The sequence below is a fragment of the Barbus barbus genome (genome assembly GCF_936440315.1).
Source record: "Barbus barbus genome assembly, chromosome: 30".
NCBI lineage: Eukaryota > Metazoa > Chordata > Actinopteri > Cypriniformes > Cyprinidae > Barbus > Barbus barbus.
The window spans coordinates 18,458,365-18,471,549 of record NC_136758.1 but is presented as its reverse complement, the minus strand read 5'-3'; the positions used below and the strand labels follow the sequence as shown (position 1 = coordinate 18,471,549).

The window sequence follows — 13,185 nt, the reverse complement described above, 5'->3', positions numbered from 1 at the left end:
CAAACACAATCCAAAACAGCAGGGCAAAGGGTTCAACTAAGATACACAGGCTAGAATCAAAACAGACCAGGCATGACCATGACTATGACTATGACTATGACTATGACTATGACTATGACTATGACTATGACTATGACTATGACTATGACTATGACTAAAGGCTTCGTAAAGTGGCTATCTGCTAGGGTAGCGATAAATGCATACAATACTCACCGATGACAGAGAGAAAGTCCAATGCTTATAAAGCGTGTCTGTTGAGATCAGCTGTGTAATCAGTGCAATGTGTGATTGGTGACAGCTGTGATCAGTGCAATGGATGATGGGAAATGCAGTCCAGGGGTGACTGCAACAGTAGTGTAGTGCAAGAGTCAATGTGGTGAGCGAGTGACCTCTGCTGGGGAGTAAACGTAAGTTCATTGACCGGATTCCTGACACCAGCATTTGCACCTGTTTGTAATGTGTTTTCCTTTTATTCAGTAATGGTTTAATGTTGGAGTGTTAGCAGGGGGTGGAGGGATTCAGTCTCACTTTCTTTGTTTAACAAATGAGCTGTGAATTCTCCAACTCATCCTGACTGAAAATAGAGTTGTGACATGCCATGATGAAAAGAGAAGACTAAAAAGAGAGAGACAGTGGCAGGCGTTCTTTGTTTATTTACATATACTTGATGAACGTGAGTGTTTGGGACATATTTATATTAGGATTTATTGCTGATTATGTAGATTCCACATTTAATGGGGGTATTTTGGGGAACTGATTTCTTTTACAGTTTACAAAATCTGCAAACACATGCGATGTTCTGTAAACATCCAAACAAATTATTGCTGACATGGTTCTTCCAAAATCCTAAATCATATATTTTAAAGACTGATGTTTAAGTGTCGCTGGGCACGTACATATTTGTGGTTAAGTGTGTTTTGCCTTTGCCCTACATAAAGTATATAAAGCAGGGCCAACAGACAGCTGAACAAGTGATGCACAGACTAACAGAGGAATGCATGTCACATTCCACTTCCTTGTGCATGAGTGGGGGAGCAAAAAAGTGAGTGAGAAAGAGAGAGGCAGGGAGCGGTGCATAGAAACAGTCTAAAAGAAGGCACATTCCTGTCTTTGTTTTCATTGTCAGATTTAAACTCACACTAATATCACCACATACTCGAAATGGTGTTCAACAACTCGACAAAGGTTTTAGTCCTTCAGGCTACATTAATATGCAAGTATAATTTACTTCATAAAGTTTTCAGCTAAATTAAAACATTTGAGAAAAAAAAATCCACTATTTTTCATATTTTAATGTTCATTAATTAAATAACAATAGGTCATGAACAGCATTAGGCAGCTTTTCATGTACAGTGCGAACATTTACAAAGGGAACACATAGCAGGCGGTGGGACGTATAAAAAAAAGAATAAATTACCCCAAGCAGCATCATCTATTAAGAAAAAGACAAGCATTGACAAAATCTTTTGATTATAGGTTCAAATATACATAAGTGCTTCAACATACAAAAATACATTGTATTTATAATCAGAGCTCAAAGACACTTCATATTTGATTTGCATGTTTTCTTAGTAGGGAGGAAATTGGATTTTGGAGAGCAGCCAGTGGCCTTTGTCCTAAACAACATCATCAAGAATTCCACTGAACTGACAGAGAGTGCAGATGATTGTTAAGATTCAGTACAATAGATCATGTTGCTATAACATAATGGATTAGCTTGTCATAAGAAACATTTGGACAAATATATTTCCACTATTGGTAAGCATGGGTACAATCCACTGAAAATGGTGTTGCCAAAAAAATTCAGTCTCATTCTTATGCATATTTTGATTAACCGTATTAACTTACAGCACTGAGGTGACTTTCTGAAACCCACTGTTATGATTCCTTGATTCCAAATTTGAAGTGGAGAACATTGAACAAACCCTCATTTTACCAGTTGTCATCCCCTGAGATGATCCAAAACAAAGTTTTGCTCCAAACCTTTCTCCAAAGCTCCATGTTTTGAACCCTTAGTTCTCACAAAGTATTCTTGGAATGTGCATAAAATCGATTTGGCAACTTTTTTGCAGTTTGGCGTTTACTTATTTCATGTAATTTTGAGTTTAAACAGAATATTCCTATAATAGGCTACTACACATATATTAAAGATTAACATTGTCATGTAAACAAACTTAAAAAGTTAACCTTTGACCTTATCTGATCTAATGCTCCAAAATAACACTCTTAACTAGAATATTTAAAACAACTTGATGATTGAATCTCTAACTCTCTCCTCACAAACATGTCCATGACTTGATATACGCTGCGTAGTAGAGAAGCACATTGAGAAATATCAGATTTGGACTTTTCTTACATTAGTAGGATTAACCAAATGCATTATTGGCATGTCCCTTGCACACTTGTTTTCCCACATAGCATTCAAAATGCACTGTAAAATGTATATTATTAACATTGTGTGCTGCTTTTAAAATTCTGGTCCCACTTTATGTTAGGTGGCCATAACTACTATGTACTTACATCAAAAAATAAATACAATGTACTTTTTGTTCATATTATATTGCAAAACACTTATGCTGTTATTGAGGAGGTACACGGGAAAGGTTAGGGACAATTTTGTTGGTGTGGGTAGGTTTAAGGTCTAAGGAATGGGTCAACAGTGTAATTATATATGTAATTTCAGAAATGAATTACAGATGTAATTGCATACAAGTATTTTTAAATGTAAAGTACAATGTACGTACACAAAAAGTGCATTGTATCAAATGATTAATTTAAATATAATTACATAGTAGTTAAGGCCATCTAACATAGTGGGATCAAAAGTCAAACAAAATCTGTTGAGGTGAATCTGATTGTTTTATCTCATTTAAATATATCTGTTTAAACAGGAAACAACAGAATGTTCACAGTTAACAGCCTGTGAGCCAAAGCTGCTCTTAGAGAGATGCAGCTGCCATACTTCAGTCATTTCCCCTTCAACTGTTTTTTAAAGAGGAGATTTCTCAGTGAATTACTGCATTAAGCATATCTGGCATCAGTTATTGTTAGATCAATTCTATTAAGATAATGATCTGGTTTGGATGAATGTAAGATTTGGCCTTAGCTCGATGTGAAGGAAAAACGCTTACCCAGAGTGCCTTTCAGTGCTGTTATTTTGGGACATCTACAGCGCTCTCAATCAATTCCAACTGAATGAGATCCATCAATACTTCAGACCAGAGCCAAAAACACCATTGGAGAAAAATGAGAGAGTGTGAGGGAAGATGGAAAGAGGCTGAGAAAGAGAAAGTGAGTTTGTGTGAACGAACGAAAGGGAGAGTGAAAAACAGTCACTGAATTTATGAGGGACAATGTGGGCGGTGAGAGCAAGAGAGAAAAGTAACTAAAAGGAAAGAGAGAGAATGTAAAGGTGACACAGAACAGCAACAGTACAACGAGACATTTGGATTTGCCTCTAGTGCAAACTCTTGGATAAAAACGCCTAATAAAACGACCTAAAATCTAGTGAGACTTCATCTTAAAAATGTCTCCATTTCCCCTCACTCCTGTCAGCTGGTTGGGGTGCAGTTTTTGCTTACTGTCTGTGCTAGATTGCTATCAGATAATCCCAACGGGCCGCTCTACGCTAAGGCGTCGTCATAGAGACAACATGCAGAGAAAGCTTTGGAAGAATATAATCATCAAACTTGATACAGTGCCAGTGGGTGGAGCCACAACTGTCAAACAGGAACATGAAGGAGGGAGGAATGGAGGAGTAGAGGCTGAAGCAGTGCACAGGAAGAAGAGAGCAGTCCTGTCAGTCATGGGGCTTTGTCTTGTTGTCTTTCAACGGAGGCACAATCATTCAGTTTTTCTGCTTTTTGTTCATCTCTTGACATCAGTCTGCATGAGATTTCCACAAAGCTGTAAGTGCTGTTTAACCAAAGTCGATCCTTGGACGGTACTCGAGAACCATGGGATAAGCCTGGGGTAAAAACGAAAGTAAAAAATGACTTCAACTTTGAATATTCTGTATCATTGTCATTATATTGTCATAGTTTTCTGTCTTAATTTATTGTGGTGTAAAAGGCAAGGACACAAACCTAGGGGCATCGATGTGTCCTCTGATTTTGTGTCAACCTCTAGTGTGTGTGCAACTGGAGAAATATGACTCATAGATCTGTCAGTAGCTGTGAGCAGTTTTTTTGCTCCTGCCCCCCACAATCACCACCAACTCAGCGACAGCTGTTCACACTTCTCATGAGCACACACACTCACACACAGATTCAAACACACCCACGCATTCAGGGTCAAACTAACTTTTCAATAATTTATCTGTCAAAGTTCTAGTCCAGGGGTTTTCAAACTTTTTAAAACCAAAGATACCCAATTATGATGACCCCCGTAGGAGGCACCCCCATCCTAAAATACAATAAAAAAAAAAATTAAGAGTGATATAAAGAAAACATGTTTTCAAAATGAAATAAAAAGCTTTTATATTGTCATTGACTAAAGGAAGTTGTCAGATTCAATGCAACAGAAGTTTTTTAGACAATGTTTTTTTTTTGTCAATTTTAGTAAAAGGCAGGGTTGTGGTTCATTACATCGGATGTTGATTGGATGGAGGCAAATCTGAATGCAAGCTTGCTGCGCCTGTAAGAAAGTGGGCTAAATGATTGAAGACATCGGCATATTTCACCAGAGATAATTCTGTTGTTTTATGGGTAGATCAAATTTTGATTAAAAATTACAAGTTCTGAAAATGTTGAAAATAAAACATTCAAGAATGAATCATTTAAAATAAGATTAATACCATGAATTTAGAAAATAGATTTTCCATTTTATACTGGCTTTTAAATATTATCCGGGAAAACAAATTTTTAGTAAGTTTTTTTAAATAATCACAATTAATTTTGATATATGATCAGTCTTAAAACAGCAGAATAAATTAGTAATTTCAGTCAAGATGCAATATTCTGAATGTAAATGTTTAAAAATACATTTTGTAAAATTCTCTCAAATTTTTTGCAGACCTCCTTTTTTGCAGAGGGAGTTTTGGTTCCTTGCCACTGTCGCCTCTGGCTTGCTCAGTTTGGGACACTTAATTTCTAGCGATTATCGTCAATTTGATTTCACAGATACTATTTAAACTAAACTGAGCTAGACAATGACATCTCTGAATTCAATAATGAAATGCCTTTAACTGAAAATTGAGTGTTTAATCTTATTATTATATATTACTGACACTCTATCCTCCAATTTGATACTGTTAAGTGCTTTGACGCAATCTGTATTGTTAAAAGTGCTATATAAATAAAGGTGACTTGACTTGATCTCCTATCACCCCTGTGCAGGTCTAAAGTAATGTTGCAAACACCAGTGTTGGGAGTAACACGTTACAAAAGTAATGTATTACAGTAACAAATTACTTTTTGATGTAACGCAGTAGTGTAAGGCATTACTACTCAATTTTCAGTAATATTTTACTCGGTACATGTTCAGTAACGCTTGCGTTACAACACACTTTTAGGCCAAAACTTATTTATTTTTTAAATTTAATTAAAATTTTTACTAGGGCCGGGCTTCGTACCAATATTCACATCATAGTTCAGACGCGGGCTGCGCCTCGGGCCTGTTTTAGGCTTCTCCTTATCTTTATATTTTAGACATCCGTCAGTTATTGATGAAAAATTGCTGCGCTGGTGGAAATAACATGAGTCCGTGACTGTCAAGAGCACCTGGATGGTGTTTAGTGTTCTGCAGCAGCAGCAGAAGAGTTCTGTGTTCAAATACACACAATAAAGCAAAGGCCCCAGCAAAAGTAATTACCATGAATGTGTTCGGGGGGGAAATAGTAACGATTCGCCATCTCCTCGTTAGACACGCCTTTAGAGAGAAGTGTATCTTCACGGATAACGATTATATTAAATAGTTTTTGTTTTTTCGTTTTTATTTATTTCGTTAAGCAGTAATTTAAAGCTTTCTATAGATATATTTATCATGTCTGTGTGGCATGTATTCGCTGTCTTTAGCTTCCACTCTCCGCACAAACTACTGGATGCAGCGCACATTTATCTAGGTTTAACATTTAAACATTGTTATATGCTTGATCAAATAAACACTTTGCCTTTACATACAAAACTGAACTGTTTTAATAGCTGAAACATGAGCCGTTTTGGGAGAAGGGGGGAAAAAAAGACAGGCTCGGGTCGGTAATTCTGATAAGCTGTCGGACACGGGCCGGGCTATGGCCGAAATTTGAGGCCCGTGCAGGGCTCTAGTACATTTTGTCATTTTAGAATGATAAGTTCTACTTCTGTAGTTATTTTGGTGAAATTAACTCAAAAGTAATACAGGAGTCATGTAACGCATTACAATTCTGAGACGGTAATATTGTAAGGTAAGGAATTACTTTTAAATAACAGTAACAAGTAATCTGTAATGTATTACAGTTTGGAAGTAACTTGCACAACACTGGCAAACACACACAAACACAAACACACACATTTGTTTTTCAATAATGGTGGTAACTTTTTAATAACTTTTGTTGTTTTTATACTGAGCCAACAGAGGTGGGTAGTAACGAGTTACATTTACTTGAGTACATTTTTTGGGTAACTAATACTTTTAGAGTATATTTTAAAATGGGTACTTTTACTCTTACTCAAGTATATTTTTAGAGAAAAAACGGTACTTTTACTCCGTTACTGTGGGCGACTCTCCTCTCGTTACTGTATCTTAATGCAATACAAGTTAAAAATGCTTCGGTTTATTCGGCCAAACGCGCCGTCTACTTTTCTCTGGGCAATGAACGATGCCCATTCGCGAATGATTCATTCTTTTGAGTCGATTCTGTTTAAAGGCTTTATCAAACCAGTTGGCAAACCAGTGAATCGGTTCGAGAATCAGTTTGAATGATTCGTTCAGTTCCCTGCCGCACGCGCTGAGTCTCTGAAGCGGTTCTCACTCAGATAACAGAGTTTATGAACATCAAGAGCGCTGAAGACGTGGCTTTGGATCTACAGTCAGTTGAATGCAAATCTGCAAAGGCTTGTTTGCTAGAGCTATATGAAGTTCTTTTATTAGATGAACACCGCGTGTGCTGTCTACTGTTCCACAGGTATAGACCACGTTACCACTATGACATTACCAGTTTGTTGTACATGTACCTTACATTAAATACAATGTATAATTTATACATTAAATAAGCTGTCACAGAGTATGAAATGAACACCCGCGGAACCCGCGTTAGCTCTGCGCAGCCTGTTCTAGACACAATTAATATTCATATTTTTACAATATTTAAGCTTGCAAAAATATAGGCTACATTTGTTTATATTTTGCAGAACAGAAGATCCGTCAATATGCATTTGTTTCGTTATGTTCAGAGCAGTCATGGGAGGAATTTTCAGAGGTTTCAGTGTCAGCGGTTATAGGATAATACATAATTAATTTACTTTAAAATATAATTTAATTCAGTGATGCAAATCAGAATTTTCATCAGCTGTTACTCCAGTTTTCGGAGTCATATGATCCTTCAGAAAACATTATAATATATCGATTTATTACCAGTGTTGGAAACAGTTTTGCTGTATTTGCCAAAAATATTTTTTGGAACCTGTAACATTTTGTTCAGTATTCTTTGATGAATAGAAAGCTAAAAAGAGCAGCACTGATAATAAATCAACATGATTTCTGAAGGATTATGTGACTCTGAAGACTGGGGTAAAGGCTGATGAAAATTCTGATTTGCATCACTGAAATAAATTACATTAAAATATATATATATATATATTTTGAACGGCAGTGTGTGTGTGTGTGTGTGTGTGTGTATACACATACACATTACATAAATGTAATCTATATATCTAAATAAAAATAGACTATATTCAGTACCTATATGATCCAAAGTAACTAGTAACTAACTACTTGAGTAGTTTTTTTATCCGATACTTTTTTACTCTTACTCAAGTAACTATTCAGACTATTACTTTTACTTTTACTTGAGTAAATATTTCTAGAAGTACTTTTACTTTTACTTGAGTACAGTTTTTGGGTACTCTACCCACCTCTGTGAGCCAATGATATTTCTCATCCCAAACCCTAAAGTTATCATTGAGTCATTAATAAGGAATATGGATGCTTAAAAAGCCATTTTCCTCCAGGGGATGGTTGGCTGGTCCATACAGTGCAGGTGATTTTACATTTTACTATCCTTGTAGGGACATTCATTCCCAACAACATTGGTAAAACTTAACCCAGACATACTTACGCGGTCACCCTGAAGTCTCCAGCGAGTGCGGTAGATGAATTCCAGGGTGTGGTCTTTGCCCATGATCTCTCCGTTACACAAAACATCGAGCTGTAAGAAACAGGTACAGAGTCGACAGCAGGCAAATTATATTTCATGAAGTCAAATAATAGGCACATAAAGAGTATGGCATGTTGTGTGTTACGTACACATTTAGTGAAACGTCTCAGAAAGAACAACCCTAGAAACAATTTTCATTGACTGTCAAGTTTCACAACTGATGGGTAGGAGCTCATTTATTAATATCTGTATTGAACGGAAAATTAACTCTCAACTCTGAAAGGAACCTATTAACTCTTAATACACATACAGAAGCATTTATCAGTGTTGACAGCCCTGTGAGACTGAAATAAAACAGTATTTTACCTCATAAGAGCTTGGCAGCTTCAATTTTACACAGAGGAACTTCTTAATGGTTCCCACAGTAACACGGGTGGAGCAACGGATGAATTTCTTCATTAAACCCTGTTGTAGAGAGACAAAGAGTGCAAATTATAAATATGCACACACACGCATACACACACACACATCTTTTGAATACTATACTATATATGTACCTTAACTATGCTTTCTCCTGATTGGCCATTGTTTCGTAGACAGTCCAGACAAATAGCGATCTGAGGATCACTCCTGTGGTAGTCTCCACCTTTTCCGTCATCATCCTCTTCATCACTCAGGCAAGCTTTCTTAGCCCTAGGGCCATCTAGAAGATAGACAAAGGAAATCTGGCCTTTAACTTTAAAGTAATTTGGTATATACTGTATGTGTACGTATGACTCTGTGCATGAGAGGCTATGGGTTTTGTGTAGGGAATAGATAAGCATTACCTTCTCCATTTGATTTAATCTTATTTTTTCTCCAGAACTCACTTTCCTGTTGTTCCTCCTCTAGTAAATAAACACAATCATTTAAAGAAAGTACATTAAGAAGCAGTTAACAGATATAGAAACCCTTAGCAACCAAAACACACCCACATAAACTACTGCGTGCATCTCTGATGTGCATTATAGAGAATAAAGTGTGTATGTATGTGCATAAACGCACTCACTCTCTCTTAGTCCAGGCACCAGCTTGAAGATTATCTCCTCCAGGGTCTTATCTAGCCTGCAAAAAGAAAGGCCAAGATACCATATAAAACACAGGAAGACTCGTGTGTGTACTTAATCTGTGCATGTGAGAAATTAGTGTGGGTGAGTTTGGGTACCTCAGCATCTCTAAAGGGTTGGTTTCATGGACTTGTATCCCACATTCCGGACACTCATTACTCTCCTCAAAGTGCTGAACAATACAACTCTTACAAACTAGAGGAGAGTGGAATAGGAAGAGAAGGAAGAACAGAAGAGAAAAAAGAGAATGAGTGGATCAGGCATTTATTTTATCCAAAGTACAGCAAAAGCAGTAATATTGTGAAATATTTTACTATTTAAAATAACTGTTTTCTATTTGAATATATTGTGAAATGTCATTTGTTCCTGTAATTTCAAAGCTGAATTTTTAGCATCATTACTCCAGTCACAGGATCCTTCAGAAATCATTCTAATATTCTGATTTGCTGCTCATAAACATTTCAAAATCAAATAAATGCAGGCTTTGTGAGCAGATTTTACATTACATTAAAAACCTTACTGTTAAAAAAACTTTTGACTGGTAGTGTACATAACTATCAGATTACTTTTTTTAATCAGAACAAAAACAATGAGTATACCAATTAAAATGACAGCATTTAACAGATACATTTACAACTAAATGCCACCAATACACAATTTATACTCATAAAGCCACCAATAAAACTAGAAAATACCATAAATCACAGTAAGCAGCATCAGCAAAAATTATAATATTTTTATATCACTTCGTCATTTTTATTTTTGTTATTTTAGAACTATTTATTCAGAATTAAAGTATTACTTTTTTCATTTCATCTTTTTTCATTATCTTTTTATATTATTTTATTTTTTCATATAAATTTGAATTTACATTTTGACTTCAACTTATTTTATTTCAAGTAGTTGCCAAGGTAACATTCAAAAAAAAATTTATTGAATATTTATAGTTTAACTTGCTTGTTTAACTATAACCAAAACAATTTTTAGTTTACAATTACAACACTGGTTTTGTAGTTTTAGTTAGTCACTCCCTTACACTACTGGATTTTTTGAAAGGTTATAAAGTCACTTTTAGTGACCCTCTGCTCTAAGACAAACACCCACTGCTTAACCTCACCGCTGTATCTACCGAACATTAGAAGACTTTCAGGTGGGTTACACAAAGAATTTGGATGTTTTGGATGTTAAGCATGTTAAGCGTGAAACAAACTGATTTTGGAGACAGTAAAGATATGAGGCAGGTCAGATAAGCATGTATGGGCAGGCCATTTTTCCATTACATAATAATCACAAAATATTCTGCTTGTTTTTATTCTGAGAAAGAGAAAAGAAATGGTGCAGAGGACATGAAGAGAATGTGTGAGACATGGATGACTTACAAGTGTGCAGGCATTCTGTGACAGCGGTGGGCTTTATCAGATACCCACGGCAAATTGAGCAGGTGATGTATCGGTTGAAATCTCGGACCAGGTGCTTTCGGTGGGTCGCCATCTCGACTCAAAGGTCACAGAGGTCAGGAGATCGCAAGCTAGAGTCACAGCTCTGCCTGTGCACCAACACAGGGTTGCCACTGTGATTTTGTCATCGCCTCGATTTTGAGGCAGCTGTAACTCCGATCTGAAGACATTATTGTTGAGAGAGTGACCCTAGTTTAAAAAGGACAAATAAAGGTTAATTTTAGGAACACTTGTTACCTGCTTTTAGTGACTTATTTTATGCCTCCACATGACAAGCAAAGAATCAAAACTGTTTACGCCACACAGTCTGTTTCGAAACCAATCCAACTCAAACCAGACTTGAGCTGAGCCTTATTAGTCGAAGTGTATCAGAGTTTAGGACTCCTTTCAGTCTGAAAACTCTTAGGAAAGTCCCTTTCAGAAGAGACGGGAAAAGCTAAGGGTGTGCCATTTCAAAAGTTCTTTTGAGTTTTCATTGGCTTGATGTTAAGGTCATGTGGCCACAATATAACCACCAGATTCAGCAAGAATATTGAGGCCTCTTTCTTTTTTTGCATCAAACGCTCACACAACAAATCTTGAATATTTAAGAGCCTGATTTCAGAACTGACCAAAGTCTCCTAAAAAGTAGGATATCAAACAATATTTTTAGTGGGTCTGTACTATGTTGTAGGTTAGCATTGTATAAATCAAATAGAGATTATTAGAAGTGCTGACTTTGAGTGTTGTACAGTAAAATTATTTTATTAACATTTATTTGAGAAAATATGAGTAAAAACTACTATCACATCAGCTGCTTTGACTGGAGATATATATATGTGTATATATAATCACACAATACGCACTGCCTACTAACACAATTGCTAACAGTTTTGGAACAAAACTTGCCTTTTTTCGAGCAAGCCTTTATTTCCTTAATTCTCTGTTTAACCACTGAAAAAATGGCAAATCATAGATAAACTACTCCAAATTGTTTGGAACATCAGTACAGGCCTCTATATATGCAAACATAAAAAGGTGCTTGACGGAATGTATGCAAGGTGTACGAATCTCCCAGGACCTGCTCTGATATTAATATATGTCTGAACACACTGACCTTTTTGTGACAACATGCCCCAATAGCATGATACTATGCAAGTCGTCACAACCTGCCTATATGGCAGTAAACTGTTGTGAAAGTCCAACATTTCTGCAATATCCAAATCCACCAGAAAAAAAATAAAAATAACACTTATTAGAACTAAAAGCTTTCTAAAAGCACTTTCAACAAGAAAACGACAAGATCTATCATATATTTAAATAGTTCTCTTAGGGTTAAACTTTTAAACAGATTTACACATGCACTATAGCAGTATTTCAGTAAAACAACGTCATCGGTCAATCATTTCACATGACGTAAGTCCTTGCTATGCTCTCTGCCTTTTATGTAATACACACATGCATAAGAGGAGAACATCAACTCACAGGCTACTACGTAATTAATTACTCAGGAGAAAGGAGTGTGAACATCCCTTTAAAACGCAATGACCTGTTCCTATGTAGGTGTTTAGTGTGCATGCGAAACGCGCAGTCCCGTTATCTCATCAGCGCGAGCGTCAAAGACTGCGTGACGTCATCCCCATGGAAATTAGAACACATGGCAAGTTGAGCTCGTCTCGACGTCGTTTTTACATCCTGTAATTATGTATCTATCCGCTCCATCAGAGCGGACTGACGGGCACGCAGCCTCTGTCGTACCACATGACATAATTTCTCCCCTCCCCAAACTTTACACACATTCGGTGCCCCCAAACCGATAACGTAGCGCAGATTCCCCCGTTCCGTAGCCATCCGAAATACACTCACCGTTACGAAGCGCCTCGCCTCGCTCTGTGCTGGGCCGCTAATGGAGACTAAAAAAAATGGGTTTCCGAAAGCCAGAGAGTCTGATCGGTGGCGAATTGAGCGCGTGCAGGCGGTGCGTGGCTGGTAAACTCGCGGCCGACGCGGAACTGGCAGCAGCTCGCGCAGAGAAGGGGCGGGGGACTCACGCGCTTGTTTACGCGCTGCTGTGAATTGATAGCAGCGGAGGAAGAGCGCAGTTTGGAACAGTTTCTCACCATTTTAACATTATCAGGTGAATCTCTGAAAGTCAGTGGGCCGCAGAGAGCTGGAACTGGAAAAAATATCTATTAAATTAAGTTAAAATCTTGGGAATATGGAAGCCCGTTCCCGCCACCTTAAGAAAAAATATCATTCTGTAAGTTATAATAATGAGATACTTTCTCGTAATAATGACTTATTTTCTCATAATAATGACTTAGTTTCTCGTAATAATGACTTATTTTCT

At 36.9% G+C, this 13,185-nt stretch overlaps 1 protein-coding gene across 1 annotated transcript; it reads right to left on the bottom strand.

The window, feature by feature from the left end:
• Positions 1–634: 634 nt before the first annotated feature.
• On the bottom strand, positions 635–12,852 carry LOC306850296 (polycomb group RING finger protein 5-A). The gene is made up of 9 exons (XM_079385854.1): positions 12,702–12,852; positions 10,779–11,045; positions 9,498–9,594; positions 9,342–9,397; positions 9,121–9,180; positions 8,851–8,996; positions 8,660–8,758; positions 8,255–8,344; positions 635–3,967 (listed from the first exon to the last, which is right to left on the bottom strand). Exons 2-9 carry the CDS (start codon positions 10,888–10,890, stop codon positions 3,920–3,922), a joined length of 708 nt encoding a protein of 235 aa, XP_079241980.1. The 5' UTR covers positions 10,891–11,045; positions 12,702–12,852; the 3' UTR covers positions 635–3,919.
• Positions 12,853–13,185: the final 333 nt, after the last annotated feature.